Source organism: Leucopleurus acutus (assembly GCF_964270905.1).
Source record: "Leucopleurus acutus genome assembly, chromosome: 13".
NCBI lineage: Eukaryota > Metazoa > Chordata > Mammalia > Artiodactyla > Delphinidae > Leucopleurus > Leucopleurus acutus.
In genome coordinates, this window is record NC_139155.1 from 88,215,048 (window position 1) to 88,242,372 (window position 27,325).

The following is a 27,325-nucleotide window of genomic DNA, read 5'->3' on the forward strand; positions in this document are numbered from 1 at the left end:
ATGACTGGGAGAGCCAGAGCGAGAGCAAGAGGAAGGGCTCGTGGTCAGGAGGCGGTGCAATGCGTGGGCGCCGCTGCAGTGAGTGCTTTCCCCTGTCCTAACTGCGGAGGCGTCTTAGACACAGTGTTCTTAATCCTTCGTCAGCTTGCACTGGCAAAAAGGAGGTTAAGAACCGTGTCCTGTGAAGGGATAAGGGCTGAAGCAGGAAGCTGACGTTCTGTGTCCTGTGGATATTGGAAGCTGGGGCTTGCCTTCAGTTGGCGACCCTTCTTGAAGAAATTTCTTTCTGAGGATAAAATATTTGATTACTAATTTAGATCGGTTTTGGTTAAATGCCCTGGACTTGTTTGAGTAGTTATTGCCTCTGATACCTGTAACCTTTTGACGTGAAAAGAATGCTGTTCTTCATTTGCATATAACTGCAGAGTCAGCAGCCTGGTTATATTCAGCCTAGACTGCAGCCGCCACCAGACGAGGGGGAGTTAGTTGGCCGCGGACGACAGAGAGGAACAGTAGGAGCGACAGCCAAGCCACAAGGTGAAGGGAGAGTGAAGGGGCTGCGTGCGTGCGTGCGTGCGTGTGTGTGTGCGCGCGCGCGTGCGCACTGGCAGCGTTAGATGTGCATGGCGACCAAAGCTCTGTATAAGGAGAAAGGACCCCCAGCAGTCCTTGAAAGTGTAGCCGCGTCTCCCGCAAACCGTGCAGCCTGCCCCTGAGTGCAGGGCCACAGGATTGCTTTCCTCCTTGGAAATGAACTCCAGCCTACCAGAGCCCCACACTTGCTGTTCCAAAGCAAATTCTAAACTGATTACAATTTGCTTATTATGCGTTAATCATTTTAGAACATTCTCTTGGCATCTTTAGTGACTTCATCAAAGCTGTACCAACTTTTACATTTGTAACTTTGACTTAGAAAACATATTTTCACATGTGTTGTTTCGGTTCATCCTGTTTCTCAGTTGCAAAAACTGAGGTCAAAGTTGTGACAGCCAGTAGAGTCAGAACACCGGTTCTGATTCCAAAACTTGTGCCATTTCACTGCATTGTTGCGAAAACTAATTAATTGGATGCTTGGTGTAAGATTCTTCTACAGTTATTAAGTTTGGTTTTGGTATAGGAAAAGCAGACCCATGTTTACATAGGGAGAAATAATATAGTCACATTGGCTTTTAAACCCTGGGATGGGCGTGGGAAATGGGCAATAAAATAGTGTTGATGCAAAGGGAAAACTAGAAAACAAACCTGGTTCCTTGCTTTATGCGTTGCACTACATTTCCATGTACTCTGAATATTTAGTCATAACCAATGAAATCCATAAAATTAGAAGAAAACATGAATGAATCTAAAATGAACTTGAAGTGGTGTGAATCAAGCTATGACAAATAACGTCAGTGTCAGAAGACAACCTGGGAACTTAAATGATGGAAGAGCTCATTTCTCTGATACGCAGAGCAGTCTTATGAATCTGTGATATTAACAAGCTGCTGGCCAAGTGGACAAAGGAAAGGGCAAAGCAGTGAAAGATACAAAGGCCAGTAAAATGTTAAGCCTTATCATTAAGTTTAAATTAAACTGAAACATTTTTTTAAAAAGAATAAACATCTGTTTATTCTCCATTTTACTTTTTGCCAATGTTGGCAATTGTGAAACTGGAATTTGTGCTCCCCGTGGGATTGTGCTAACGTTTGGATGGCGTTTTGTAATGTGTAGCAGCGGTACGCTTCTATTAGCAGTACATTCAGGGTAGTGCACCCAGACCCTGGAAACCCCTACCCAATAAGAGGTAAAACCCACTGTGCTTTAACAATAGAGTACCATTTAGCCATTTTCAAGAATGTAAAAACTTGACTGAAATGAAAGCAACTTGTAAAACAGCTTTGTGTTTTTAGTAAATATGTGTTATGTGTGTGTATATATTTTCTGTATAGAAAATTTTGGGGAAGAATACATCAGTGGTTAATAGTGCTTCATCTGAAGAATCTATTAGAAGGCAAGGGGCCTTTTATTTGTTGCTTTATGTATCTAATTACGTCTGTTGCTTTTGTGGTACTACAGGATGTTTCAAACTTCAAAGTGCCTGATGACAATTCTTTTATGGGAATTAATCTCCTTAAATTTATAGGGTTTTATCCAGTCACTTTGTCTAGATGCCTCAGTTCTTTCTTTTTTAAATGACCCATTGAATCCAAAAAGTGAACAGGGGGGTACAATCTGTTCTATTAGAATAAATATATAACAGTAAATTACAAATGTTTCTAAAAATAGAAACTTGCATGCGTTTTAAATATACAAGCCAAGTGAGAATTCTGTATCCAGCATTATAGCAGCCTAGACATCCTCCAACTAAATACCTTTAATGTGCTAAATTTTAAAATAACTTTTTAAAATTCATCTGATCTGGCTAGAGAGTTGGAAAATCTTCAGAGGCCAGAAATGACAAGAATAAATCCAGAGTGGGAGTCAAGTGCTGAAACCAGTGACTCCAAAAATCACCTCTAGGTCACTTGCTTTTATTATTTTTACCCGGTTTTATTGAGGAAATAATTGACACACATCACTGTCTAAGTTTAAGGCATACAGTATGATGGTCTGATTTACATGTATTGTGAAATGATTACCACATTAGGTTCACCTAACAGCCACCTTCTGATAAAGATACCATCAAAAGAAAAGAGGAAAAAAATGTTCTTGTATGAGAACTCTTTGGATTCACTCCCATAATAAGTTTCCTGTATGTCATTACAGCAGTGTTAGCTATAGTCATCATGTTGTGTGTTATATCTCTAGTACTTATTTATCTTATGACTGCAATTTTGTACTTTCAGACACTTTCCTCCAACTCTCCCTTCCCTTCCCTCTGCCTCTGGTAACAAGTCTGATCTCTGTTTCTATGAGTTTGGTTTGGGGTTGTTTTTTGTTTGTTTGTTTTTAGATTCCACATGTAAGCAAGATCATACAGTAATTTGTCTTTCTTTGTCTGACTGATTTCACTTAGGATAATGCCCTCAGGGCCCATCCATGTTGTCACAAGTGGTCGGGTTTCCTGTTTTTATTATTTCCTGAATAATAATCCATTATATATGTGCACCACAAACTCTTTTATCCATTCATCCATCAATGGACAACTGAAGTTGTTTCCATGTCCTGGCTATTGTCAGTAATGCTGCTACCAACATGGGGGTGCAGATATCTTTTTGAGTGAGTATTCTCATTTCCTTTGGATATATTTCCAGAAGTGGGATTGCTGGATCATATGGTGGTCCTATTTTTAATTTTTTAAGGAGCCTCTGTACTGTTTTCCATAGTGGCTGCACCAATTTAAAATGCCACCAGCAGTGCACAGGGATTCTCTTTTCTCCTCATCCATGCCAGCCTTTGTTATGTTGTCCTTTTGATGGTGGCCATTCCGACAGGCGTGAGGTGACAGCGCATTGTGGGTTTAATTTGCATTTCCCTAATGACTAGTGCTGTTGAGCATCTTTTCATGTGCCTGTTAGTCTTTCATATGTCGTCTTTGGAGAAATGTCTGTTCAGGTCTTTTGCCTGTTTTTTAAATTGGCTTATTTGGTTTTTTGCTATTGAGTTGTATGAGTTCTTCATATATTTTGGATATTAACCCCTTATCATATGTAAAGTTTGCAAATATTTTTCCCATTCTGCAGGTTGTATTTTCACCTTGTTGACGGTTTCTTTTGCTGTCCAGAAGTTTTTTATAGTCCCACCTGTTTATCAACTGTTCTGTTGCTTGTGCTTTAGGTGTCATGTCTTAAAAAAAAAAAAAAAATCATTACCAAGATCCCGTGTCAAGGAGCTTTTCGTTTTGTTCTAGGAGTTTAATGGTTTCAGGTCTTACATTTAAGTCTTTAATGTATTTCAAGTTAATTTTTGTAAGTGGTGTAAGATAGGGGTCCAGTTTCATTCTTTTACATGTGAATATCCAATTATCCCAGCACCGTTTATTGAAGAGACTGTCTTTTTTTTTTTAACATCTTTATTGGAGTATAATTGCTTTACAGTGTTGTGTTAGTTTCTGCTCTGCAACAAAGTGAATCAGCTATGCATATACATATATCCCCATATCCCCATATCCCCTCCCTCTTGCGTCACCCTCCCTCACACCAGTCAGAATGGTCATCATCAAAAAATCTACAAACAGTAAATGCTGGAGAGGGTGTGGAGAAAAGGGAACCCTCTTGCACTGTTGGTGGGAATGTAAATTGATATAGACACTATGGAGAACAGTATGGAGGTTCCTTAAAAAACTAAAAATAGAACTACCATACGACCCAGCAATCCCACTCCTGGGCATATACCCTGAGAAAACCATAACTCAAAGAGACTGTCTTTTTTTCCATTGAATATTATTGGTTCCTTTGTCAGATATGAGTTGACCATGTATTCCTGGGTTTATTTCTGGGCTCTTGATTCTGTTCCATGGGTCTATGTGTCTGTTTTTGTGCTGGTATCATACTGTTTTGATTACTGCACCTTTATAGTATAGCTTGAAATCAGGAAGTGTGATGCCTCTTGCTTTGTTCTTCACAGTTCTTTTGAAACTTAGAATATTTGACATGTTCAGCAGTGTTCAACAGAGCAAAATTTCATTGAACTAAAACTCTGGGCAAAAGGATGCGCTGAAGCTGTTTTTTAAAAAACATATTATTGTAGCATTAAAATGCAAATAAAATTTCTGGAAACACTTAAATCTAAACGTTCTTTGTATTGATCTTCACTAATACTTTTTTAACAGTTCTTATGAATTTAAATTTAATTCTATGAAACTCAGTTCCCTACCTATGAAAAGGTATATATTGCATCTTTATAGCTGAGGGCCACTGTGAAGATCAAGTGACACTCAGGGTCACAAATAAAAGGCCTGACTTTACCGCCTTTCACTGGTCTTGTAAGTATCATATCTGAGAAGTGCTTCTCACAGTAAATGTTCACGTATCTACTATGTTTTAGAGCCCGTTAATGAGCCCTTGTTTGAGACCTCGACTTTTCACCCTGTGAAGGGGGACAGGGCTCCATTGCAGGACTCTTGAATGGAACAGCAGCGTGATCGATGGGATCCGTGTTTTTAGTAAAGCGCTCTGGCAGCTGCCTGGAAGGGGAATTAGCAAGGTTTCCAGTTGTATCCATTTTGAAATGTGTCATCTTTCTAGATTGACAGTTAATCAGGTTTTGGCTAAAATGTTAATAATAGCGGTGCTATATGTAGAGAGGGGAGCAAACTTCATCATTGTTTATATTCAGAAACTTGCAATCAGGTTTTCACATCCAGAACTGATACTTTTTTAAGAGAAACTCAATACCTGACCTTTGTTAGTGTAATTAATCCATGGATACCTTAAGCTGAAAGACTTCGGGATAAAAAGTTCACTAAGGGAGACAAATACAAACAGTTGCATATTAAAAGGCTTTTAAAATAGAGCCCCTGAAAACCATAAGGCACGAGAACCAACACATTTAGCAGGACCTTTAAAGAGCCTTATAAACGGAGTTCTCGTTTAAAACTTACTACATCCTGTAAAATTTATTATCAGTTTTTCAGGTGAAGAAATTGAAGCTCACATTAAACTAACATATGTTTTGTTTAAGCTGTGTTACTTCTCCTCCAGAAGCTGGCAGTTCTGGGCTAGTTCTGGCATTTGTTGTCAGAAGAGAACTGGGCTCTCATCTTTTTGTTCTCTCCTCCCAAGTCCATGACCTCCGTCATTAAGACTTAGGTTTTGTTCAGAATGTCTGCTTGAGCTCCCTCCTGCCATCACATCCAGATTCCAGGCAAGATTGGCAGCTAGGGGCCTGGACAACAGAAAAGCCAGCTATTGACTCCCCTGTGGCGCTTTCCCTGACATTTCATCCAGTAATTTCTGCATAAGTCTCTTAGGCCCTCCTTACCTGCAAGGAAGGTGGAAATTCTAGTCTTTTAGCTGTATTACTCCCCAAATAAACTTTTAAAATAAGAATGAAAGATTGGTTATTGGGTAGTCAATAGTCTCTGCTACACAAGATAACATGCCTATTAACTAAAAGCTAGAACCTAACACTTGACTACAAAGCCCATGTTCATTCTTTGGCCTACATCATACTATTGATATGAGATACTTCATAATATATTTCATGCAAATTAAAGGACTTAATAATTTAGGATATTTTAGCCACAGCTTTTACAAGTAAGCATGAACTGATGGTTAACCTATCCCAGTAGATGTGTGTCATGGCCACAGGATATACACAGGCCCATCCCATCTGCTCTGCTGGTCCGTAAGGGAAATTAGTGAGGAAATTACATTTTAGACTTAACGTTTTCTAATTCAGGTTGCACATTTAAATCATATGAACTACCAATTCCTACAGCTATAATTACATCATAAAAATTGTGAAAAATACTGATATTAAGGCCCACGGGTGGTTATCAGACCTAGAGACAGAAAAATAATTACCCAGTCAATACACATGTGCTCCTAAGTTCTTGAATCACTCCAGTTGTCTTGATCTTGTAAAGGTATACATGTCTTGTGAAGGAGCTGAGTTTGCCTAGGGCAGTGACAAGAAGGGCTTCACAGAAGAGGTTATGGCTGAGAAGTTGTTCTCTCCTTTGGCTGGCAGTTACCTGAAACATTCTGATGGGATTGTTATACTCTATCTTTAGCACCTCAGGAGCCTTTGGGTTTCAGGTAGTAGAGTACTTTGGGAATCGTCATTCTTTATTTCATGCTGCATATTACTTAGATGTATAATTTTTTTCTTTTTTTCCTTTTTTTTTTTTTTTTTTTTAAGAACTCCAGATATCTGCTGGATTTCACGAGTTATCATTAGCAGACAGAGGAGGTCGTCGTAGAGACTTTCATGATCTTGGTGTGAATACAAGACAGAACCTAGATCATGTTAAAGAATCAAAAACAGGTAGGTTAATTACTAAGAGGACAGTTTCCAAGTACACAGGACAGTGAATTGAGGCACTTTAATTTCGGTATTTATTTGTACGATGCATTACTAGGGTGAAGGAGCACATTTGGGCAAGGATTTTGCGTGGATGGCTTTTCCATTTTCCTCTCTCCCTTTTGGTTTTGAAATAGGTTATAGATGTCGTTAGCTGCACTGAAATGTTGTTTTATTACGTAGATCACTTTTTTCTTTTAAAGCTCTTTGCTGTAAAGAGATTTCATTGGCTCGGTTGTAAATTACTCAGTCTAGGGAGGATTTATTTCTAAATGGATGCTTTTAGTAATTTACCTAAGTGGAACAGTCTCCAGCGTCAGATGTCTGAGGACTTTTGTGTTGTCTGCTGCTTTTAACCCCTTGCTTACAGAACTGTGTCTGCCTTGTCATGGCAGTGAAGATTTCAAGGAGGAGTAAACTTGCTATTTCATTAATTGAATGTGACTGACTTTTACAGGTTCTTCAGGTACTATAGTAAGGCTGAGCACTAACCATTTTCGATTGACATCCCGTCCGCAATGGGCCTTATATCAGTATCACGTTGACTATAACCCGTTGATGGAAGCCAGAAGACTCCGCTCAGCTCTTCTTTTTCAACATGAAGATTTAATTGGAAGGTGTCATGCTTTTGATGGAACGATATTATTTTTACCTAAAAGACTACAGCACAAGGTTATTTCAGTTGTCGGATTGGGGAGAGGGAGATGGGGAGTTCTACCTCAAAGCTAAACTGCCACAGTCTGGGGTAGCTTTAGAGAAACCCCAGTGGTCTCCTGTCTCTTAGGACTTGTAATACACCCATGGGTGTATTTGGCATTATTATACCATCCTCAGATCCACCTGAGTGACTTAACGTTTACAATCAAGTAATAAGAAGGCACTTGATCGCTCTTTTCTCACGCCCATTCTCTTACTCTTTTCTCATAGGCATTCTTTTTTTTTTTTAATCTAAAACTTTTCCATACTTTTCACTGTTGCCTTATTCAACAGGCTTATGTGATTGGCCCTATTTTAACAAAATTAAAAGTTTGGTTTTCCACCACTCTGGCTTCAGGTTACCGAAGTTTTTAGTCAGACCCGCAATGGAGAGCATGTGAGGATAACTGTCACCTTGACAAATGAGCTCCCGCCCACATCACCAACTTGTTTGCAGTTCTATAATATTATTTTCAGGAGGTATGTTGGCATTTTTAAACATTGTATTAAGAAATCTTAAACATAATCAGAAGTTGAAAGACATGTACAATAAGTACCTGTATACTTAGTACCTAGATTTTACAATGGTTGGCTAGGATCATTGGGTTACCCTGAGTTTTAATCGTTTTTAGGTGCAGTGTACTGGTATAAGTCTCATTTATTTGCTTTAAGCGAGCGTCATGTCTTTCACTTCCCTATTTGTGTTGAGATTAGATCTTTCAGATCCCATCTGAGCTTATGTTAAGAGCACACGTTCTCTCAGCACTTTAACTTTATATTCCTTCTGTCCCACAGGGGGTGCCACTTCAGAAAGCAGGACAGGGTTTAGGCCCGTTCCGATTTACTTCTTCCATCGTAGGACACATATAGTGCGTGCTCCATGATTGGCTTTCAGTGTGGGTGCTGTGTTTACCAAACCCAAAGTTGTTGGACACAAGTTCTGTGAAGGCCCCCCGCCCCTGCCGTCCCCCTGCTGAGTGGGAAGCAATCTGGATGAGCCTGAGCTTGGCGTGAGCATAGGGAGACGTAATTCTTGGATTTGTAATTTACCTAAGTTGGTCATGAGATAACTTGTCACTGACCCATTTTGGTGGATATTTGTTTGAATTAATGTAACGGAAGATTTATTTTTCTGTAAATGATGGGTTGGCAAACTTTTTTTTGCAAAGGACCAGATAGTAAACATGTTAGGTTTTGCAGGCCATGTGGTCTGTGTGTCAGCTATTCCACTCTGCTGTTGGATCACAGAAACAGTCATTGGACATATGTGGTCATGGCTGTGTTCCAATAAAGCTTTACTGATGGACACTGAAATTTGAATTTCACATAATTCATGCATCGTTAATCTTTTGATTTTTTTTCCAGACCTTTAAAAAAATGTAAAAAGAAAAAATAGTTCCTAGGCCATACAGCAGTAGGCTGGATGTGGCCCCCTATGAGCCATAGTTGGCCAACTCCTGCCCTAAACAACATGCCATTGTGACTGTAGTATCAGAGACACTTACCAATATTCATTTCTCTATTCTGACCTTTCAAATTCTAGGCTTTTAAAGATGATGAATTTGCAGCAGATTGGACGGAATTATTATAACCCAAGTGACCCGATTGATATTCCAAATCATAGGTTTGTATGAAGTGGAAAGTTTCTGTCCCTTAGGTTTAATCACAAACTTTGATAGTGATGCTCTGTTTTGAAATGATCAGATTTACTCTGGCCGCTAGTGGTACCCATCACATTAAGTGAACATTTAACCTGGCTTAAATAATGAAGGAGACATCCCAGAATTTTTGGATTTTAAAAAATCATGTGGTATTTATTTGTCATGGGGGAAAAGCATAAAGACTTATCCAACACAAAGTTTGTATTTGCTCTCAGGTAACAAAATTCATCAGCTAGTGACGATTGCTTCAAAAGTTACTGCAGTGTATCAGGATTGCAGCTCAAGTGGTTTAGGTTTATTATAATAAATGTAGATGCTTTCAATTAGATTTTTCAAGTCTTAGATCAATATAAGTAATAAAATTTAATAAAGTTAGTATATTAAATTTAAAATGGAACTTATAAAGTTATTATATTATTATAAACATTCATTGTTGAAGATCTTAAAAAGATCAGTCTTTATCTGGAACCCTGTAAAACCTGAAGCTAAGTAAATGAACTCAAAGACTTGTACTATTGACCCAGTTAATAAATGGGAAAACCATAACTTGATACATACAAAACACGTTTGGATATTCATAGAGGTTACTTCATGGCATTCATCGTCTTTGACAGGTTGGTGATTTGGCCTGGCTTCACTACTTCTATTCTTCAGTATGAAAATAACATCATGCTTTGCACTGATGTCAGTCATAAAGTCCTTCGAAGTGAAACTGTTTTAGATTTCATGTTCAACTTGTTTCATCAAACTGAAGAACATAAATTTCAAGAACAAGTTGCTAAAGAGCTGATAGGTTTAATTGTTCTCACCAAGTAAGGCTTTTAATAATGCAAAATAATTTTACAAGTCTGAAGATATTGAGGCTTTCTAGTCCTATAATGTTAGATGGAGAGAAAGTAGGGTTTAAAGTTGAGAGGTGGGAATAGCACAACAACAGGGGAGGGATATTTATAACCTTTTTCTCAAGAGCAAAAGTTTTGGGGGAATATACTCATCTTAAAAGGAGAAATAGCCAATGATTTCTATTCTTCTTAGTTTTAACTTTATTTTCTAATAGTTTAGTTAACTTCCCCATCCATCTAGTGTATAGCATAGTCTTTAAGAAATTATTTTCCCTTTATCTTTCCATAATATTGTATATTACCAAATGACTTGAAATTTTATCTTTTAGAGAGTACATAGTGTCTAGCCCCTCTTTTTAATAACATTTCTACATATTTTAATCAAATACCAATAAAATCTCAACTCCATAGGTATAACAATAAAACATACAGAATAGACGATATTGACTGGGACCAGAATCCAAAGAGCACCTTCAGGAAAGCTGACGGCTCGGAAGTCAGCTTCTTAGAGTACTACAGGAAGGTAAGGTGCTCCTGTGCACTCCTATCTTCGTACTGGGAAGGGCTGAGACCTTAGGAGAAATCTCTACAGGAAGGTGAGGTGCTACTGTGCACTCTTATCTTCGTACTGGGAAGGGCTGAGACCTTAGGAGAAGCATCTTCAGTAGAATTTTCCAACAGGTGTGCGTATGGAACACGTTGCTTTTGAAGCTGTCTATAAATGTTATTAAGGCGGTCACGGCATAGTTAGCTCATTAGCAAATGAGCTGTGCCCGGTCCTGGTTCCTTTTCTGCAGTAGAATACAAGGTTACATTTGAACTTCAGCACGTGGAGGACCAGTAGGAAAACAGTGCAAGTTAACAGTTTAGCATATACTGTCTCTTACTCTGTAGCCAGCACTTTTTTTAAACTTCATCTGGCGGCGTGGGCTAGAGATCTTTGAACCCTTAGCATCCGTTGTGATAAATCTGCAGATGGGTTAACTCTTACTTTTGTTTTACATGCTGACAGAGTGAGACAGACTTGTCTCATGTGGGCTAGATCAGGTTATTGGGTGGCCCCCAGCCCCAGTTTTATAAAGATGATTCTTGCTGTTTGGCACAGTGATCACTAAACTGACAAAGACACGAGAGACAAATAGCAAGAAAGAGCAGCCACTGACTAGAAGAGAATAAAATGTTTCTCCAGGAAGGCATCGGAACATTGCTGTAGCGTTCAGAGAGAAGCAGATCTGCCCCTATATCCTTAGAAGGTCTCATCCCATTTGATGTGCTCTGTTAAAAGTGCAGGAAAAGTATTTAAAGAGAACACATTAATTAAAATCTTAAAACCTGTCTTTGAAGGGCTAAAATTTATTTCATTTTTTTCCTACTTTCTCTAGATTATTTCCTTTTTCTAAAAAGTGGAGTAAACTATTATGTGTTTATATTTTGTGTCAAAAGTACACATCCGACTAGTGACCTTTGAAATGTCTTTTTCCTGAATATCTACTGTTGCCTGATCTTCAGCTGCTCTCCTGTGAGTGAGAAGATCAGATACCACTCTGGAGGAAAAGGATTCTCTGAGAAGTCCCATTAAGAACTGGTCTTACTCTGGGCAAAATGAAAACAGGCCAAGGGTCATTTCAGCTTGATTTCCCTACTGCTGTTTTCAGCCCCTGAAAACTCCTTGAGGAATCCAACCATGTTTGGCCTAGATTCTTCTGGGTGTCAGAGGTTTCTATAAGAAATGAATTTTGGCATTTTTCTGTAGTTCATTTTAATAATCATGATCAGAGATGGGAATAATTGGTATATACCAACAGCAGATATAAAGAGGACACAGTGGAAAGTTTGATTTAAACCTGAAGCGAAGTCAGGGAAGATTCTCCCCTCCTCTGACCAGTATTGAATCTTACACGCCTGCTTATTCTCCCTTAAGGGACCTTCTAAATGCTGGCATACTTAAAGGTTCTGCGTCAGGTCCCCAGTTACTGTACATTTATACTCTCCAGGGGATCTCCAGTCTATGTGAAGACTTCACATATGACGTGTTAGCAATTCTCAGGCTTCTATCTCCAGCCCTAGGCATGCCTCAACCTACTTGTTCCGAATATTTGGATGTCTCAGAGATGCCTTACCTGTGACCAGCACTGAACATGTGATATCCCCCTCACCTGGCCCTGTGCGGCGCTCTTCATCAGAGCAGCGAACACCACTTCCACCAAGTCAGGGACTTTATAGTTTATATACGCCCCAGTGCCTAAGTAGGCACTCAGGTATTTGCATGAACAGGTGAATGATGGATAATTCAAACCTCAGATCACCATGCTTTGTATAACTTACCTTGTATAACTAATTGTCAGACCCTATCACCCTACCTTGCTTATCTGCAGTACCTTCGTTTTCCTCCTTTTCTAAGTGACTGCCACCTCCTTTCTAGGCCCCATTTCTCTCTCTCACTCAGCTGGTCTCGTAGTTTTCATTTCTTATACTTCTGATCCATTTCAAAACTCATACAAATCTGATGTTACACTTTCTACCCAAAGTAATTAAGGGGCTTCCTGTTGCTCCTGTGTCTTGTTAGGAAGCACATTTTTCCTTATCCGGTGAAACCCTGAATGATGTAGCCGCTATGTGTCCTCATCTTGTCACTTGCCCAGCCGCCTTATCCAGCCACGGGGCTCCCTCTGCCTGCCAGCGCTGGCTCTGCACGCTTGACTCTTAGGGTGACATCTCAGCTTAGGTTTACTTCCTCAGGGAAGATGTCTGTCACAACCAGGGGTAAAGGTGTCTAGTAGATCTAATTAATCCAAAGGGGTGGGCTTGAAATATTTGAAAGAATCAAGGTATTCTTAGAACTTCCTAGCAGAAATGGAGTTTGAGTAGTAAGTGATGGCTTAGTTCTTGTGTATTGAAGATAATGTCTAGGAAGCACTCAGTGGGAGAGAAGGGCCTTTGGAAGGGAAGACCATGGTCCATCACTTTTAAAAATAAAAGGTTTAGCAGTAGTATTGAACAAATGAAAGTGCTAGTTTTTCATACGTAGGGGAAAATGTTAAAAGAACTGGCGGGAAATCCCACAGCTCTGTAATTAAGAACTGCATTGAAAGCCCTTTGGTGAAGCAGAGAATAGGAACACTTCTGAAGTTACTACCACGTTTCTACCTGTGTATGTACCCAAGTGAATGACGTGTTAGCAGGGTGACTGTTAATAGACCCGTAATAAAGTAGTGCGATAAATAAGTAGTATAGATAAGTGGAGCAGAGGTCAGATATGCATGTTCTACTTGGAATTTTCTTGTCTGAAATGAAAGCGTTTCTGTGGGTGGTTGGTAAAGAGTTGAATGTAGGACAAAGTCAGTGACAAGCTAGAATTCATGGTCTCTTAATTCATGATGATAGATGGCCAGGACCTTGACTGTACGATAGGAATAAGGAACGGTCAGGTACCGTAGTCTCTTGAGAGACCGGGACTCATGAAATGGCCATGATGGTATTACTGTCCTGTATGCTTAGTGGAGATGTGGTTGTTTTAAAGATAAAAAGTTAGAACTAAATTAACCAGGTTAGTAAAAGATGGTAGGGGAGGATACAAGAGATGATGGAAACAGGGTCTTTTAAGTCACAGGGCCAGGAGCTCTAGGGAAGATAACTTGTGAGAAGTCTGCGCGGTCTCGAATTGCAGAGCTGAACTGGAGGCGGGAGAGCCGGTCTCGCACGTTTGTTAGACTCTAAGCGTCAACATTTTTGGTCTCTTTACGGGTTGTAAAAACTTACCCTAGATAGTGATTACATGTGGGGAATCTTAATAGCACTAAATGGAAGTTCAGCTTCAAAGGAGAAGCTTTCCCTAATTAAAAATGTCCCGTAGTGTGCAAACCCCCTCCTTCCACCATTTATTCTTATAGTGAGGCGACTTTCACAAGCTAGTCCTCACTATAATAAGAGTAGTTTTAGAGGAATTACACTGTGGTGAAGACTTGGAGTTACACAGACTGCTGTTTCTAAACCAAGAAGTCAAAACATGAAGTAAATAGAACTGTGACTGAAAGTCAAAACTTAGAGCCTTACTGTCCTTGACCATCTAAGGTTTTAGGAGAAAAGATGAGGTACTCAGCAGAGCATATAAATCACAACCGGGTTTAGTAGGATTAAAAAGACAATTTTTATACTTGGAAGCTGATACTAGCCTTGCTGTTGGCATCAGTTCTTAATTAAAAAAAAAAAACTTTTATCGTCCATTACAAAATGACGTGTGACTAAAGGCATTTACTGTGAACAGTGATACTTTCTTCCCTTGAATAGCAATATAACCAAGAAATCACCGACTTGAAGCAACCAGTTTTGGTCAGTCAGCCGAAGAGAAGGAGAGGCCCCGGAGGCACGTCACCAGGCCCCGCGTTGCTCATCCCTGAGCTCTGCTACCTCACAGGTACTGCTGACTTTTCTTTACTGGGATGAAACCACAAAGCTTATTTTCCCCGTCTGTTCTAGAAGTCACTAAACATTCCTTCACACCCTCCGTCCCCTCAAAAGCCCTTAACGCTGCTTTGTCTCCTCAGAATTCTTTCACTCACCACCACCTGACACTCCAGATACTTAGACACGATTCTTGTTTCTTTAACCGTATCCCTTTAAACATTTTGTTTAAAGGTCTAACTGATAAAATGCGTAATGATTTTAATGTGATGAAAGACTTGGCTGTTCATACAAGACTAACTCCAGAACAAAGGCAGCGTGAAGTAGGAAGACTGATTGACTACATTCATAAGTAAGTCATCTCTGCTCCCCTGGGGTGTGGCTTCAGTTCAGTTCTTTATTTTCGGGGGTTTGGAGGAGTGACAGAAGGTAACTTTGTTTCGCTCTGTATTTGCAGTATTCAGGGTGGGTTCTTCATGTTTCTAAGTGAGGCTGCTGTTTGTCAGGGAATAATTCAACCTTGTAGCCTGTGGTATTTCTAATTCTTCCGTTAGAAAAACAATAGAATAGAAAGCAAAATTGTTTGGGACAAGTCTGTGTTTTTCTCTTTGTTATAACATTTTGTTTACTTTGAGGAGGAGATAGTTTGGGCATCTGGAATTTTAAATGAAAGGATATCATGAAGGGAAACATAGCTGGGAGGAGAGAAAAATAGATTGTACGTCTGGGTTTCCTAGCATTCTCGGCAGGGTTTTAATCCTGAGAGAAATCTGTTGTAGGTTGCAGCGGGTCTCTGTTTGCATGTGTGCGCTAGTTTTCCTTCTCTCTCTTTACACTTAGCGGCATATGTAAATATGTTAAATTCACAGAGATGATAACGTGCAGAGGGAGCTTCGAGACTGGGGTCTGAGCTTCGACTCCAGCTTACTGACCTTCTCAGGAAGAATTCTGCAAGCAGAGAAGATCCATCAGGGTGGAAGAACAGTAAGGCAGTTCTTAACGTTGTCCGTCCATCCGATTTGGGTTAGACTCCCAGCAGAGCGAGCAGGGGTGCACACCCTAGTTCATGCCAGGGCAGCCCTCTCCTCCCCAGCACCTCCACGGTCCACTGACGTGAGCACAGAGGGGGCGAAGCCTGCAGCTTGGTCCTCAGGCCGTCCGTGAGACTTAGCTAAAAGGTGGCTTAAGTTTTTAAAATGAGCTAAGTTACTTAAATTAAGGTACAGTAGAAGTCTAAGTATCTGAATGGGTTGGTATTTCGTCTGCCACTAAAGTGATCTTTTTACAGGGAAAGCTCCCAATTTATTTGGCTTCATTTTTGCGTGGACCGCTTGTTTGTTAGGGATCTATATTAAATATTGTGATGTCTTTTATATTCTGTCTTCAGAAAAGGAAGGCAAGTATTCAAAAAATATGTTTTGGTGTAACTGAAGCACTACAAGTACCCAAATTGTAAAAAGCTGTGCTCTTCTGTCTTCTAAATGTTCTCTGAATAACAACCTAATCATGTAGCTTAATACTTTAATTGCAATTGTTTTTATTACCCTTTGTAGTTAATATATATTCCTGTATAAGGGGTGTTGCGGAGGTGAGTAGGACATGTAAAAAGCACTGGGTTTTTTCCTCTATGGTCAATATTTCTAGGGTCACTGTGCTTTGAGTCTGTGAGCTTTCTGCCTTGCCGTCAGATGTTTTCACAGCTTGCTTTCGGTATCTGACACCTCAGTCATAAAGTTGCTTAGCTTATAAGGCCTCATTTTTTAATATCTTTATCATGAGGGAAATAACACTTACCCTTGTAAGAGTTTAGAAAGGTTAAGAAGACCGCAGCTTGAGATACTTAGAGTAGTTGGTGCAGGCAGGTAGGCACTTGAGTGGCAGCTGTTAATATGAATGTATTTTAAATAAAATTGACATAACCCTTTGAATACATTTTTGTATCTTTTTTCCCCTCACTAAGGGCATTTCGTCTGTCACTGCAGTTCAAATTTAAGAGTAGTACTCTGAGGTTTAGAATATGCCATGGTAGAATTATTGAAGACTTTCTGGCTTTATCACCGAGAACTTACAATGGAATTTACAGTGTCTCTGAACTTTCTTCTAGTTTGATTACAGTCCACAGTTTGCAGATTGGTCAAAGGAAACAAGAGGTGCACCATTAATTAGTGTTAAGCCACTAGATAACTGGCTATTGATCTATACTCGAAGAAATTATGAAGCAGCCAATGCGTTGATACAAAATCTATTTAAAGTTACACCAGCCATGGGCATACAAATGAAAAAAGCAGTAATGTAAGTTTATCAAGTCATTTCTACTCTGAAAATTGATTAGCAGTCATTTGGAGGGTGTGGGAACTCAAACTGTTACTAAAGCTATCAGAAACATGAGGTGATCTTAAAGGTCTGATACAGCTCCCTGTAAGGTGGATGCAGAACTGTATCTGAGTCACTGAGGGTGGGGGGAGGGTGGGCCGGACTGTCGCTCAGACTCGCGCTGCTGCGAGTTAGAAGCAGCCTTTTGACTGCACGCTGCGCCTGGTGTTTTATTTCACGTTTTATACAGAAGTGTTTTGTGTGTTATAATCTGTAGGAACCTTTACCACACAGTACAGTTTTTGTCTTTTTCTGAATGTTGATCGCGTATTTCCATTCCAGGATTGAAGTGGACGATAGAACTGAGGCCTATTTGAGAGTCTTACAGCAGAAGGTCACGTCAGACACCCAGATAGTAAGTAGCTACGTGATGTGGAGGCAGTTGACCTGGCATCAGTTGTTGTAAGTCTTAGAACTTGAGTCCGTTGTTGTAAATGTGATAATTAGGTTCCCAAAGCGGTCACGAAATACGTGCTTGACCTAAGATGGCTGAGTTAATGCGGCTCTACCTGTGCACCTAGGAGCTGTTGTTGTGCACTGTGAACAGTGAGCAGGGGGTGGAGAACAGCAAAGCCATCTCGAATTTACCGGGACTCAGACGCTTCAATTATTCTAGAAAATCCGGGGGGAGAAAAGGCACAAGAGTGAAAAACAGTACCTAGCTGTTCAGCACACACAGTATAGTTAGGGTATCTGTGGTTACACTTAAGTATAATGAATGAGGTGGCAAAGACAAATTTAATGATAAACAGCATATCTGTGTTGCTTTAAACCAAGAAATGAATTGGCGTCTTCTAATGGATTCCTTTTAATCCTTTATCTCATACTTAAACGCCACAGGCAAATTGCTATCAGGTTGTCTGGAATAATAGAGACACCTAGGGTAGGAAAGTGATTTTATTGGGGGCCATGGAAAGAAAGATAAGAATCTGAGAATATAAATTGGAGAAGACAGCAATGAGTTAAAGAGCTGGATTCAGCTCCAAAACTTAAACTTGAATCCTCAGAATTTGGGCAGGTGTGGGTGGCTTGGTTGGTTGGTTGGTTGGTTGATTTTCCAGCTGTTTTGCGATGTACTTGACATGTAACATTGTGTGAGTTTTAAGTGTACAGCGTGATGACTTGATACGTGTACGTATTGTGAAATGATGACCACACAGGGTTAGTTAACACCTCCATCACCTCACATAATTACCGTTCTTTTTGTGTATGTGGTGATAACAGTCAAGGTCCACTTTCTCAGCAACCTTCAAGTGTATAATACAGTGCTGTTAACTGTGGTCACCATGCTGTACAGTAGGTCCTCAGAGCTTAGCTTTCAGCTGGAAGTTTGTGCCCTTTGACCAGCATCTTCCCGTTTGGGGCAGGCGTCTGCTTAGATCAGGTGCTTCAGCTTCCCCAGCAGTGCCCATGGACTTCCTAGGAAGTTTCATAGTTTGATCATATTCTCAAGCCAGAGCTTTAAAAGTTTAAAAGCCGTGATTCTAGGTGGGTCATGAGTAAGAAAATTGTGAGCATTTTAGAAAATCTTTTATTTGTCCACCTATAGCTTATCACTAACTTGTTTTGCCCTATTCCCTACCTCTGAAGTATTCCAAGCTGGCAGTAGAGCATTTTTAACTAAGTTCTCAAGTTTTGAATTATTTGCTTAACGTGCTTTCTTTATTAGTATCTATTACCTAGTTGAACGTAATGGGCATTAGCTAAAAGTTAATGTCATACTTACTAGCTACATGGCAGAGATGAATAGTAAAGTCAGTGATTTTGTGGGTTTGGTTTCCTGTCTTCTTCCTTCAACTTAATTATCAGTTTCCTAATTCTTTGTAATGAGGGCGTTTTGTTCATTTTTAGGTTGTTTGTCTGTTGTCAAGCAGTCGGAAGGACAAATATGATGCTATTAAAAAGTACTTATGTACAGATTGCCCTACTCCAAGTCAGTGTGTGGTGGCCCGAACCTTAGGCAGACAACAGACTGTCATGGCCATTGCTACAAAGATCGCCCTGCAGATGAACTGCAAGATGGGAGGAGAGCTTTGGAGCGTTGATATGCCTGTAAGTTTGATTTAATTGGTGGATAAAAGTTTTCATTGTTATTTAAGAAAAATGGATTTTTTAAATACTGCTGGTATTCTGTTGTATCTAACATTACGATGTTTTTGTTGAAGCTAAAGCTCGCCATGATAGTTGGCATTGATTGTTACCATGACACCGCAGCTGGACGGAGGTCCATTGCAGGCTTTGTAGCAAGCATCAATGAAGGGATGACCCGGTGAGTGGGCTTTGGTAGCCGCAGATTAACTGCTAGACATACGCAACACAGCCCACGAGTCCAGGGGCCAGTGTCTGGGGAGGACAGGGGTTGTGTTAATTCTTTACCTTGATTTCTCTTACGTTAGATCCAGTAAAAGAGAAAAGTTAGAAAAGGAAACCAGTTATTAGCTACCCTACCATTTTTAATGTCTTTCACTGGCCCTTAACCTGATGTAGCGGTCAGATTGCGTTTCAGGTTATTTTATTATTTGTATTTGCGGGGAGGATGCATCTCTTTAAATGTGACTGTCTCTAAAAACTTCTTTAATAATTTTATTGACCACTGAATGTAATTTCAAGTTGTCATGTTAACTTTATTTTGGAAAACCCACTTGAGTTTACCCAGTCACTTGTATTTCAACATAGTGAAATTATTTTTCAGTGCTTTTCTTAGAACTAATAGAATTGCCAAGAATAGGAAGAATGAAACTTGAAGCATTGATGTGTTAGCGTTACTAATGGGCATATTTCAAGGTGTTTTATCTTTTAGAAAAGTATCTTTTATCAAGAGTACAGTAGTAAGAGTGTGCTTCTGTGTTTTTTTTTTATAATATTCTTTTTTTTTTTAAACCCCACATTTGTTTATTTATTTTTGGCTGTGTTGGGTCTTCGTTTCTGTGCGAGGACTTTCTCTAGTTGTGGCAAGCGGGGGCCACTCTTCATCGCGGTGCGCAGGCCTCTCACTATCGTGGCCTCTCTTGTTGCGGAGCACAGGCTGCAGACGCGCAGGCTCAGTAGTTGTGGCTCACGGGCCTAGTTGCTCTGCGGCATGTGGGATCCTCCCAGACCAGGGCTCAAACCCGTGTGCCCTGCAGTAGCAGGCAGACCCTCAACCACTGCGCCACCAGGGAAGCCTGTTCTGTGTGTTTTGAGGTGTAAACTTAGGAGGCAGCTCTGGCTTAAATTTTATTTTCTTCTCAGTGATGGAATTACGGGACTGATTTATAATGAAAGAAAGCTTTATGAAGATTTCCTGTATCTTGTAACCCTTCTGCTTAAGATTTCAAAAAGGAAGTTAAAGAACATGAATGGCTAAGGGTAACATAGATATAGCATGATTCAAAAGTGAAGAACTTCTAGACAGTTGCATTCTCACCACGGCCATGTTTTTTCTCTGAATAGCTGGTTCTCTCGCTGTGTATTTCAAGATAGAGGGCAAGAGCTAGTAGATGGGCTCAAAGTCTGCTTGCAAGGTGAGTCTCCTGTTGTGGTTTCCGTCTGCCCTATGAATTAGAGTCTTCAAGAGATTGTCTTAAAGCTATGTTTCTGATAAAATCCTGTGCCCAGAATTTGGTAGAAGCACATTTTTGTTCTGTGTTACTGTAGTTAACACTTGTCTGGCTTTCTTTCAGCTGCTCTGAGGGCTTGGAATAGCTGCAATGAATACATGCCTAGTCGAATTATCGTGTATCGGGATGGCGTAGGAGACGGTCAGCTTAAAACATTGGTGAACTATGAAGTACCACAGTTTCTGGATTGCCTAAGATCTGTTGGTAGAGGTTACAAGTAAGCATGCGAAATGTAATCATTTTCTCTTTATAAAATTACACTTTTGTATCTTTGAAAATAATGTCACAGGGTAAACCGGTGAGAATCTAACCTTACAGGTGCGGTCAGGCTTGAGGTAATGGAAGAGGTTTGGGTTGGGGGGGTGTCTTGTGGAGAATTTTTCGTGGAGGAGGGGCAGGCTGGAAATGTAGAGCGGGAGCTCCTTCAAGGAATGACGCATGGCGATGCCTTTACCGATCGTCTGCCGCCGCCTTTTCTCTCCTAGAGCCTTGAAGTACGAGGGTCTGACTATCCCAGTACAGCCGTAGGCATCCACAGAATTGGTTACTGGAATATGTATTCCAGATAGTCTTAACTTTTGTTTCTACCTCATTGTGCCGTGAACACTTGTTTGATTTCTGTGTGAACTCAGCTGGACTGGCGCTTGGTGGGTAAGATGTTGGGCGTGTGTTTGGTGTCACAGGGGAGATGGTTCCACTTCACCCTGTTAGGCGGCCTGCAGAACCCAGGGCAGCTAGTGCTCCTCGTAACTGAGCGCTGCCCGCGTCCTCCTTTGAAAGTGGTACTGGGCTTCGCCTTCCTCTGCTCTCCTACAGAGGTCATTGCTCGTGCTATTTGGCAGTAAACTGCGTACCATCTCAAGATAGCTGTTTTAATAAGTTACGTTGTTTAACTTTTGCTGTTTTCTTTATCAGATTGTAAGGAAGTCCAGATCAGGGACTGTTTAGTAAGAGCTGAGCGCATAACGTATTAAAGATTTGTGGATTTGATTTTTAAGGATACTTAGAAAATCCAGGAGACCTGTTTATATGTGCTTGCACGTGCATATTTAAACACTGATTACTTTTGCCAGACTTTTTCAGCCGGTATTTGTTATCATTGTAAAAAGGGAGGGATTTTGAAAGTCAGTTGACTGTACTTGGGCTCGCTGTGATTCACAGGCCCATGGGAGGAGCATTAAGAGCTTATTTCTAGCTGCGTTGCAGAGTGCTTCCAAGTCTTCTTTGGCCAGATCCTGAAAGGCCCCTTCTAAGTGTTGCTTCTACACGTTTCTCAGAATGAGACCATTATGCCAGTAAGCTCTCAGAGCATGTCGGGGTGTTTCTTACCTCTTGTGAAGTAATTGTGTTTCAGATTAAAATGCTAATCGGCATTTTTTAATACTTTGTAAATGAAGGTTAATGTTCTTTCCTGTCATCTTAAAATCCCTAGTGCTTGTGTTTCCTCATTAAAATAATGGTATTTATTTTATTTTGGTTTTTGAAGTTTTGTAAGCCTTAACTTGTGTTTTTTCCCTTAGATTTTCTGTCCTTCTGGGGAGGGGTGATGTGGTGGAAGGGAGTAGAGGAAGGGCTCAGATGGACCGCTGCTTTCTTAGGTATTTTTTTAGTTGCTTACTACTTTAGCACTCAGAATTTTCTAGTCTTAGCTGCTTTTTTTCTCACATCTAGAGAAAAAGAAAATTTCAAGAAGTGAAGAGTAGAGGTAATAGTGCAAGTTCATCTTATTTCCTTAGGCTGAATATTTGGGATACTGGGAACATAACACTGTTGTCCCTGCTGGGGCCTGCATCTCTGGTTCTTTGAGTCTTTTGAGCCCTTTGGGTTGGGTCCCAGAAGGACTGGCAGCAATAGTTCTCAAAGGGGAGACTCTAGCCCTGTAAGTGAGTATCTGTGAACAGGGTCCTCCTCTACAAGGGGGTGGAACTGGGCCTGAGGAGGCTGGTGGGATTTCCTGCTCAGCTTCCCTTTAGCGAATAGGAACCCACGTTGCAGGGAAGGAGGGTTTAGATCGATCGCTTGGACTAGTGTATAACAGGCCATTGCACGAAGTAGGTTTCCCGGCGTGAACCGCGCCGTTGTTTGGCGGCTGCAGAGATCAGCGGTCAGGAGCCGTATGTCTGAAATCAGAGTCGGGTTAATCCCAGCTTTGCCTTCACCTGTGAAACAGGGGCGGCAGCTTAACCGAGGTTGATGAAAGGAATAAGTCAGGGTGTTTAATGTACTTCACACAGTGCCCAGTAAGCGCTCAGTAAGCAGTAGGTGATGCATCTGGAAACAAGTTTGGAGCTGTCTGTAAAGTAAAACTATATCCAGGAATTGCGCCTCACTTCGAAGAGATGCAGAGTTTGGGCTGTATTGTTTGTAGTTACCTTTTTGTTTTTTATCCTTTCTGTTTTGTCCTATTTGTTTTTTAATTGAAATGTTGATGCTAACTTTTTATAAAGATGCGTCATGGATTAGTTGATTTAGAATGTTTGGTATAAGAGCAAATCAAAGAGTCACTTTAGTATACTTTGACTTTTTTTTTTTTTTTTTTTTGGCTGTGTTGGGTCTTTGTTGCTGCGCGCGGGCTTTCTCTAGTTGCGGTGAGCGGGGGCTACTCTTCGCTGCGGTGCGCGGGCTTCTCATTGCGGTGGCTTCTCTTGTTGCGGAGCACGGGCTCCAGGCACGCGGGCTCAGTAGTTGTGGCGCACGGGCTTAGTTGCTCTGCGGCATGTGGGATCTTCCCAGAGCAGGGCTCGAACCCGTGTCCCCTGCATTGGCAGGCGGATTCTCAACCACTGCGCCACCACGGAAGCCCCACTTTGTCTTTTGATTCCTGAGACTGTGGCTCTGTTATATCCAGATCTGCTGTAGCTGGGCAGTGAGAGGTGTATTGTACACGGGTAGATAGTGATATTCCTAAAAACTTCTTCCATTTACTTAAGTAGAATCGCCTTCCTGCCCCTTGTATATTTGGTTACTTCTACCGTGAAGGAGCACATTAAGTTTATGATTGAACAGAAGTTCCCATTTGGGGACCTTTCAGACCATCAGTCTAGACAGTGTGTTGTGAACTACCTACCCAAGTCAAACATTACCAGCCAGGTCCATACTGCATGTGAAGCCCTCTGCTTCCCAGGGTTTAGAATAAAGTATATTTATGCTCTTAAGGAACTAATGTTCTAGCTGGAAAAAGAGCACCGGAAACTTGAGGTATTGAAAATCATAATAATCAAGGTTTATTACATGCCAGCACCGATCTAAGTGCTTAACGTGTTCTAGTTCATTTGTTCCCAAATGGATGTGTGTATACAGTGTGACTGTGTCAGACAGTGAATTTGAAATGAACCTTTAAGAGATGGATAGAAAGGGTATTCAGGCTGAATGCATACTGGCAGTTACAGGGCTGCCCTCAGGAGAGTCAAAAGGCATGTAGAGGCAGTGGATCGAACGTGACACAGAGCTGAAAGCTCCCTAGGCCAGAGGAGTTCAGTCTTGACATGGGAAACCACCTGCAGAATTGGGCTGGGGAGGGAGGGGGGAAACGGCAGTATTCTGGTACTGCTGTGTGGCGGGCTGAGGAGTTGGCTGAGCCGGGAGAGACAAGAGATCCCCGATATGTTGTCAGCCAGTCATTTTGAAAGGCAGGAAATTAGACTTTGAGACTGCTCAAATTAGCTTACCTGTCAAAGATTTGAGAGTTAATATCTTACTTTCTACATAGAAGAAAATGCCCACCGAAAAGGCTTTCAAACTGTTAACTTTAAAAACATGCTGGGTTTAACATTTTCGTGAGACAGGTATGTCATATGCTTGGTTTAATGATTAAACATCTACATGACCTTGAGTCACAGGGCCCAAATATGCCATTTTATTTTCTACTCACAGTATTTTCCTGGCCGTAACTCCACGCCCTTACAAGTTGTGGAATCTTCCTTCACAACTGGGATAGCTAGTATGCCCCAAGAGGGATGTGCGTTTCCTTTTAAATGGAGTGTATGAATGTATGAATGCTTCAGTGCCCTGAAAATATGACTGACTAAATGCAGTTACATTCATCACCGTCTTAAGCCCAAGACTAACGGTCATTGTGGTGAAGAAACGAGTGAACGCCAGATTTTTTGCTCAGTCTGGAGGAAGACTTCAAAATCCACTTCCTGGAACAGTTATTGATGTAGAGGTTACCAGACCAGAATGGTAAGTTCTGTATTAGATGAAGATTGGTTTCTGTTTTGTTTTTCAGCATAGCCTCTGTACTTTATCACCTTTAACACATTTACTTGATAGTTCTTATATTTTATTTCTTTAACACATTTACTTGATAGTTCTTATATTTTATTTCTTATAAATACTAAAGTCTTTCATTAGTTTGATCTAATAATGCCCATGATTTACTTAGTCTCTGAAATGGTGAACAGAGGTTTCTGTGCCATTTCTCTCTGGGGGAAGCGGGTTATCGTTTGTGGTATTAGTTATACATCCTGAGTTTAAGAACAGCTGCTCTAGATTGCTTTTGCATTTTTTTTGTTTTTTTTTTTACGTATGTAACCTCATCCATAGATTGTTATTTTCCAATCAAAATTTTTAGATCTGTAATGCACTTAGCTACCCACAGGTCAGAAAGTGTCATCTGAAACACAGTTGCAGGTAGAAAAGTGGCTTCTGAGCAAACACTTTTTATGTAACCGGGAGCTGCACTCTGCCGTAAGAAAGCCAGCTAGAACCTTCAGGGGCACACGGTAATGATCTTATTAGCACACGAGGGTTCAACTGTAAACTCACGAAATTTGGTTCCTCGAAAAGCCCTTTGTGGGGAATGGAGTACAAGGCAGCAAGTCATGTTCACGAAGGCGAGTCATTGGTCAGTCCACACGAACGCCCTCTTCATGAGAGTGAACAGCTGTGGTGCTTTTGTCTTCATATATACATTTTTGGAGCTCTTTTTAAAAAGGGCAACTTTAATCAGGGTAAAGTGTCAGCCTAGGTGCAAAGTTTAAATGTGGAATGCTTCTCCTGTATGAACCTTAGGTAGATGAGGCATTACTGTACTAAATTTATGTAGACAAATGATAATACAGATTTGAGTTCTGCTTAGTCCTGTTACCTGACAATGTATAGACATTTTTATTTCAAGATGCATTATCTTGGATGGTGTCTTTCTCTCAGGCAGGCGTTAGTTATCAGAAGGATTCTAACCTGTTGGGGAAAATCGTTGAAGGAGGAAGGCAGAATGGCTAAGATAGTAACTAAGATATTACAATTTCATTTCCTGTAGGATCTCTTTAATGATTCAGAGTGACCTCATGATACTTCTAACATTACTACTACTCTGATAACCAAAGCTCAGGTGTAACATTGACCTAAAGACATAATTTTTTTTTAACAATTTGGGTAAAATCCAAGTTGAACTATAAAGTATGAAAATATTTGATTACTTTTTACTAGATTTTTTTTTTTTTTGGTGATACGCGGGCCTCTCACTGCTGTGGCCTCTCCCGTTGCGGAGCACAGGCTCCAGACGCGCAGGCTCAGCGGCCATGGCTCACGGGCCCAGCCGCTCCGCGGCATGTGGGATCCCCCCGGACCGGGGCACGAACCCGTGTCCCCTGCATCGGCAGGCGGACTCTCAACCACTGCACCACCAGGGAAGCCCTAGATGTTCTTTAAAACTTAACAGCTGCCGTTACTACTCAAATACTTGGAGAAGCCCACTTTGAACGATAATAACGTGCTTAAACTGGGAACAGGTTTTGATTCTAGCTCTTTTGTGATTTCTCTGTTCTTTTGGGCAAGTCATTTAACATTTCTGAGACCCTCATTTTGCTAAATAACAGTAATCTGTTGTAGATCAATTCTGATTTTAAAATTTGTCTAGTTTCAATGGACATAATAAATTACAGTTAATTTCTTAATATCTGTATCAGGTCAGATTACAATATCTCTGGATTGATGTTTAATTGGTACCAAAAAAATGAAAAAACAAAACAAACAAACAAAAACCCTGATGATCCTTTACGTTTGCACTACTTGGTTCCTGATTCTAGAGCCTGTTGCTGTGCAGTCGTCTCCCTCAGATGTGGAGTGGAAACAGTGACCCGGCACAGTGGCACCGTCATAATCAGCAGCCGTGTCAAATGTTTGTTAATGCCCCGAGGCATCAATGATAGATATTTAAAAATATAAATAATAGTAGTATCTTAAACCTCTTTCACACACAAGCATTCCAAAATGGTTCATGAATAACAAGTTCTGAATTCAAGGAAGCATATTATGTTTTGAGAAGATGAGGTCACATTTTAGTATACCGGATCTTTTCACTGTAAGAAACTTGAATCATCTTAATTTTAGCTTTCAGAAAGATGAGCCTTACACCCGTGTGTTTCTTTCTTTTGTAATTTCCAGGTATGATTTCTTTATCGTGAGCCAGGCAGTGAGAAGCGGCAGTGTTGCTCCCACACATTACAACGTCATCTATGACAGCAGTGGCCTGAAGCCAGACCACATACAGAGGTTAACTTACAAGCTATGTCATATCTATTATAACTGGCCAGTAAGTATTTTTTTAATCAATGTTTATTCACGTCAATGAGATTCACTTTTCAAAATGGAATTGCTATGTTGTCTAAGGCTTTTACAGTTTAATACCGAGGTTTCAGTTTAGAGAGCTAGATTCAGAGTAACAGAACCTTTTCTTTTCCCGCTGAAGGGCATCATCCGTGTTCCTGCCCCTTGCCAGTATGCCCACAAACTGGCTTTCCTCGTTGGCCAGAGCGTTCACAGAGAGCCCAGCCTGTCACTGTCAAATCACCTTTACTACCTCTAA

At 40.6% G+C, this 27,325-nt stretch overlaps 1 protein-coding gene across 1 annotated transcript; it reads left to right on the forward strand.

Moving 5' to 3' along the window:
* On the forward strand, window positions 1-27,325 carry PIWIL1 (piwi like RNA-mediated gene silencing 1; the record flags this gene model as incomplete). Its single annotated transcript, XM_082852518.1, has 20 exons — window positions 1-78; window positions 426-537; window positions 6,784-6,909; window positions 7,403-7,617; window positions 8,000-8,121; window positions 9,185-9,265; window positions 9,917-10,114; window positions 10,556-10,667; window positions 14,432-14,558; window positions 14,780-14,897; window positions 15,415-15,529; window positions 16,650-16,837; window positions 17,201-17,273; window positions 18,770-18,970; window positions 19,084-19,187; window positions 20,351-20,421; window positions 20,581-20,734; window positions 24,574-24,699; window positions 26,905-27,052; window positions 27,209-27,325. 20 exons carry the CDS (start codon window positions 1-3, stop codon window positions 27,323-27,325), a joined length of 2,586 nt encoding a protein of 861 aa, XP_082708644.1.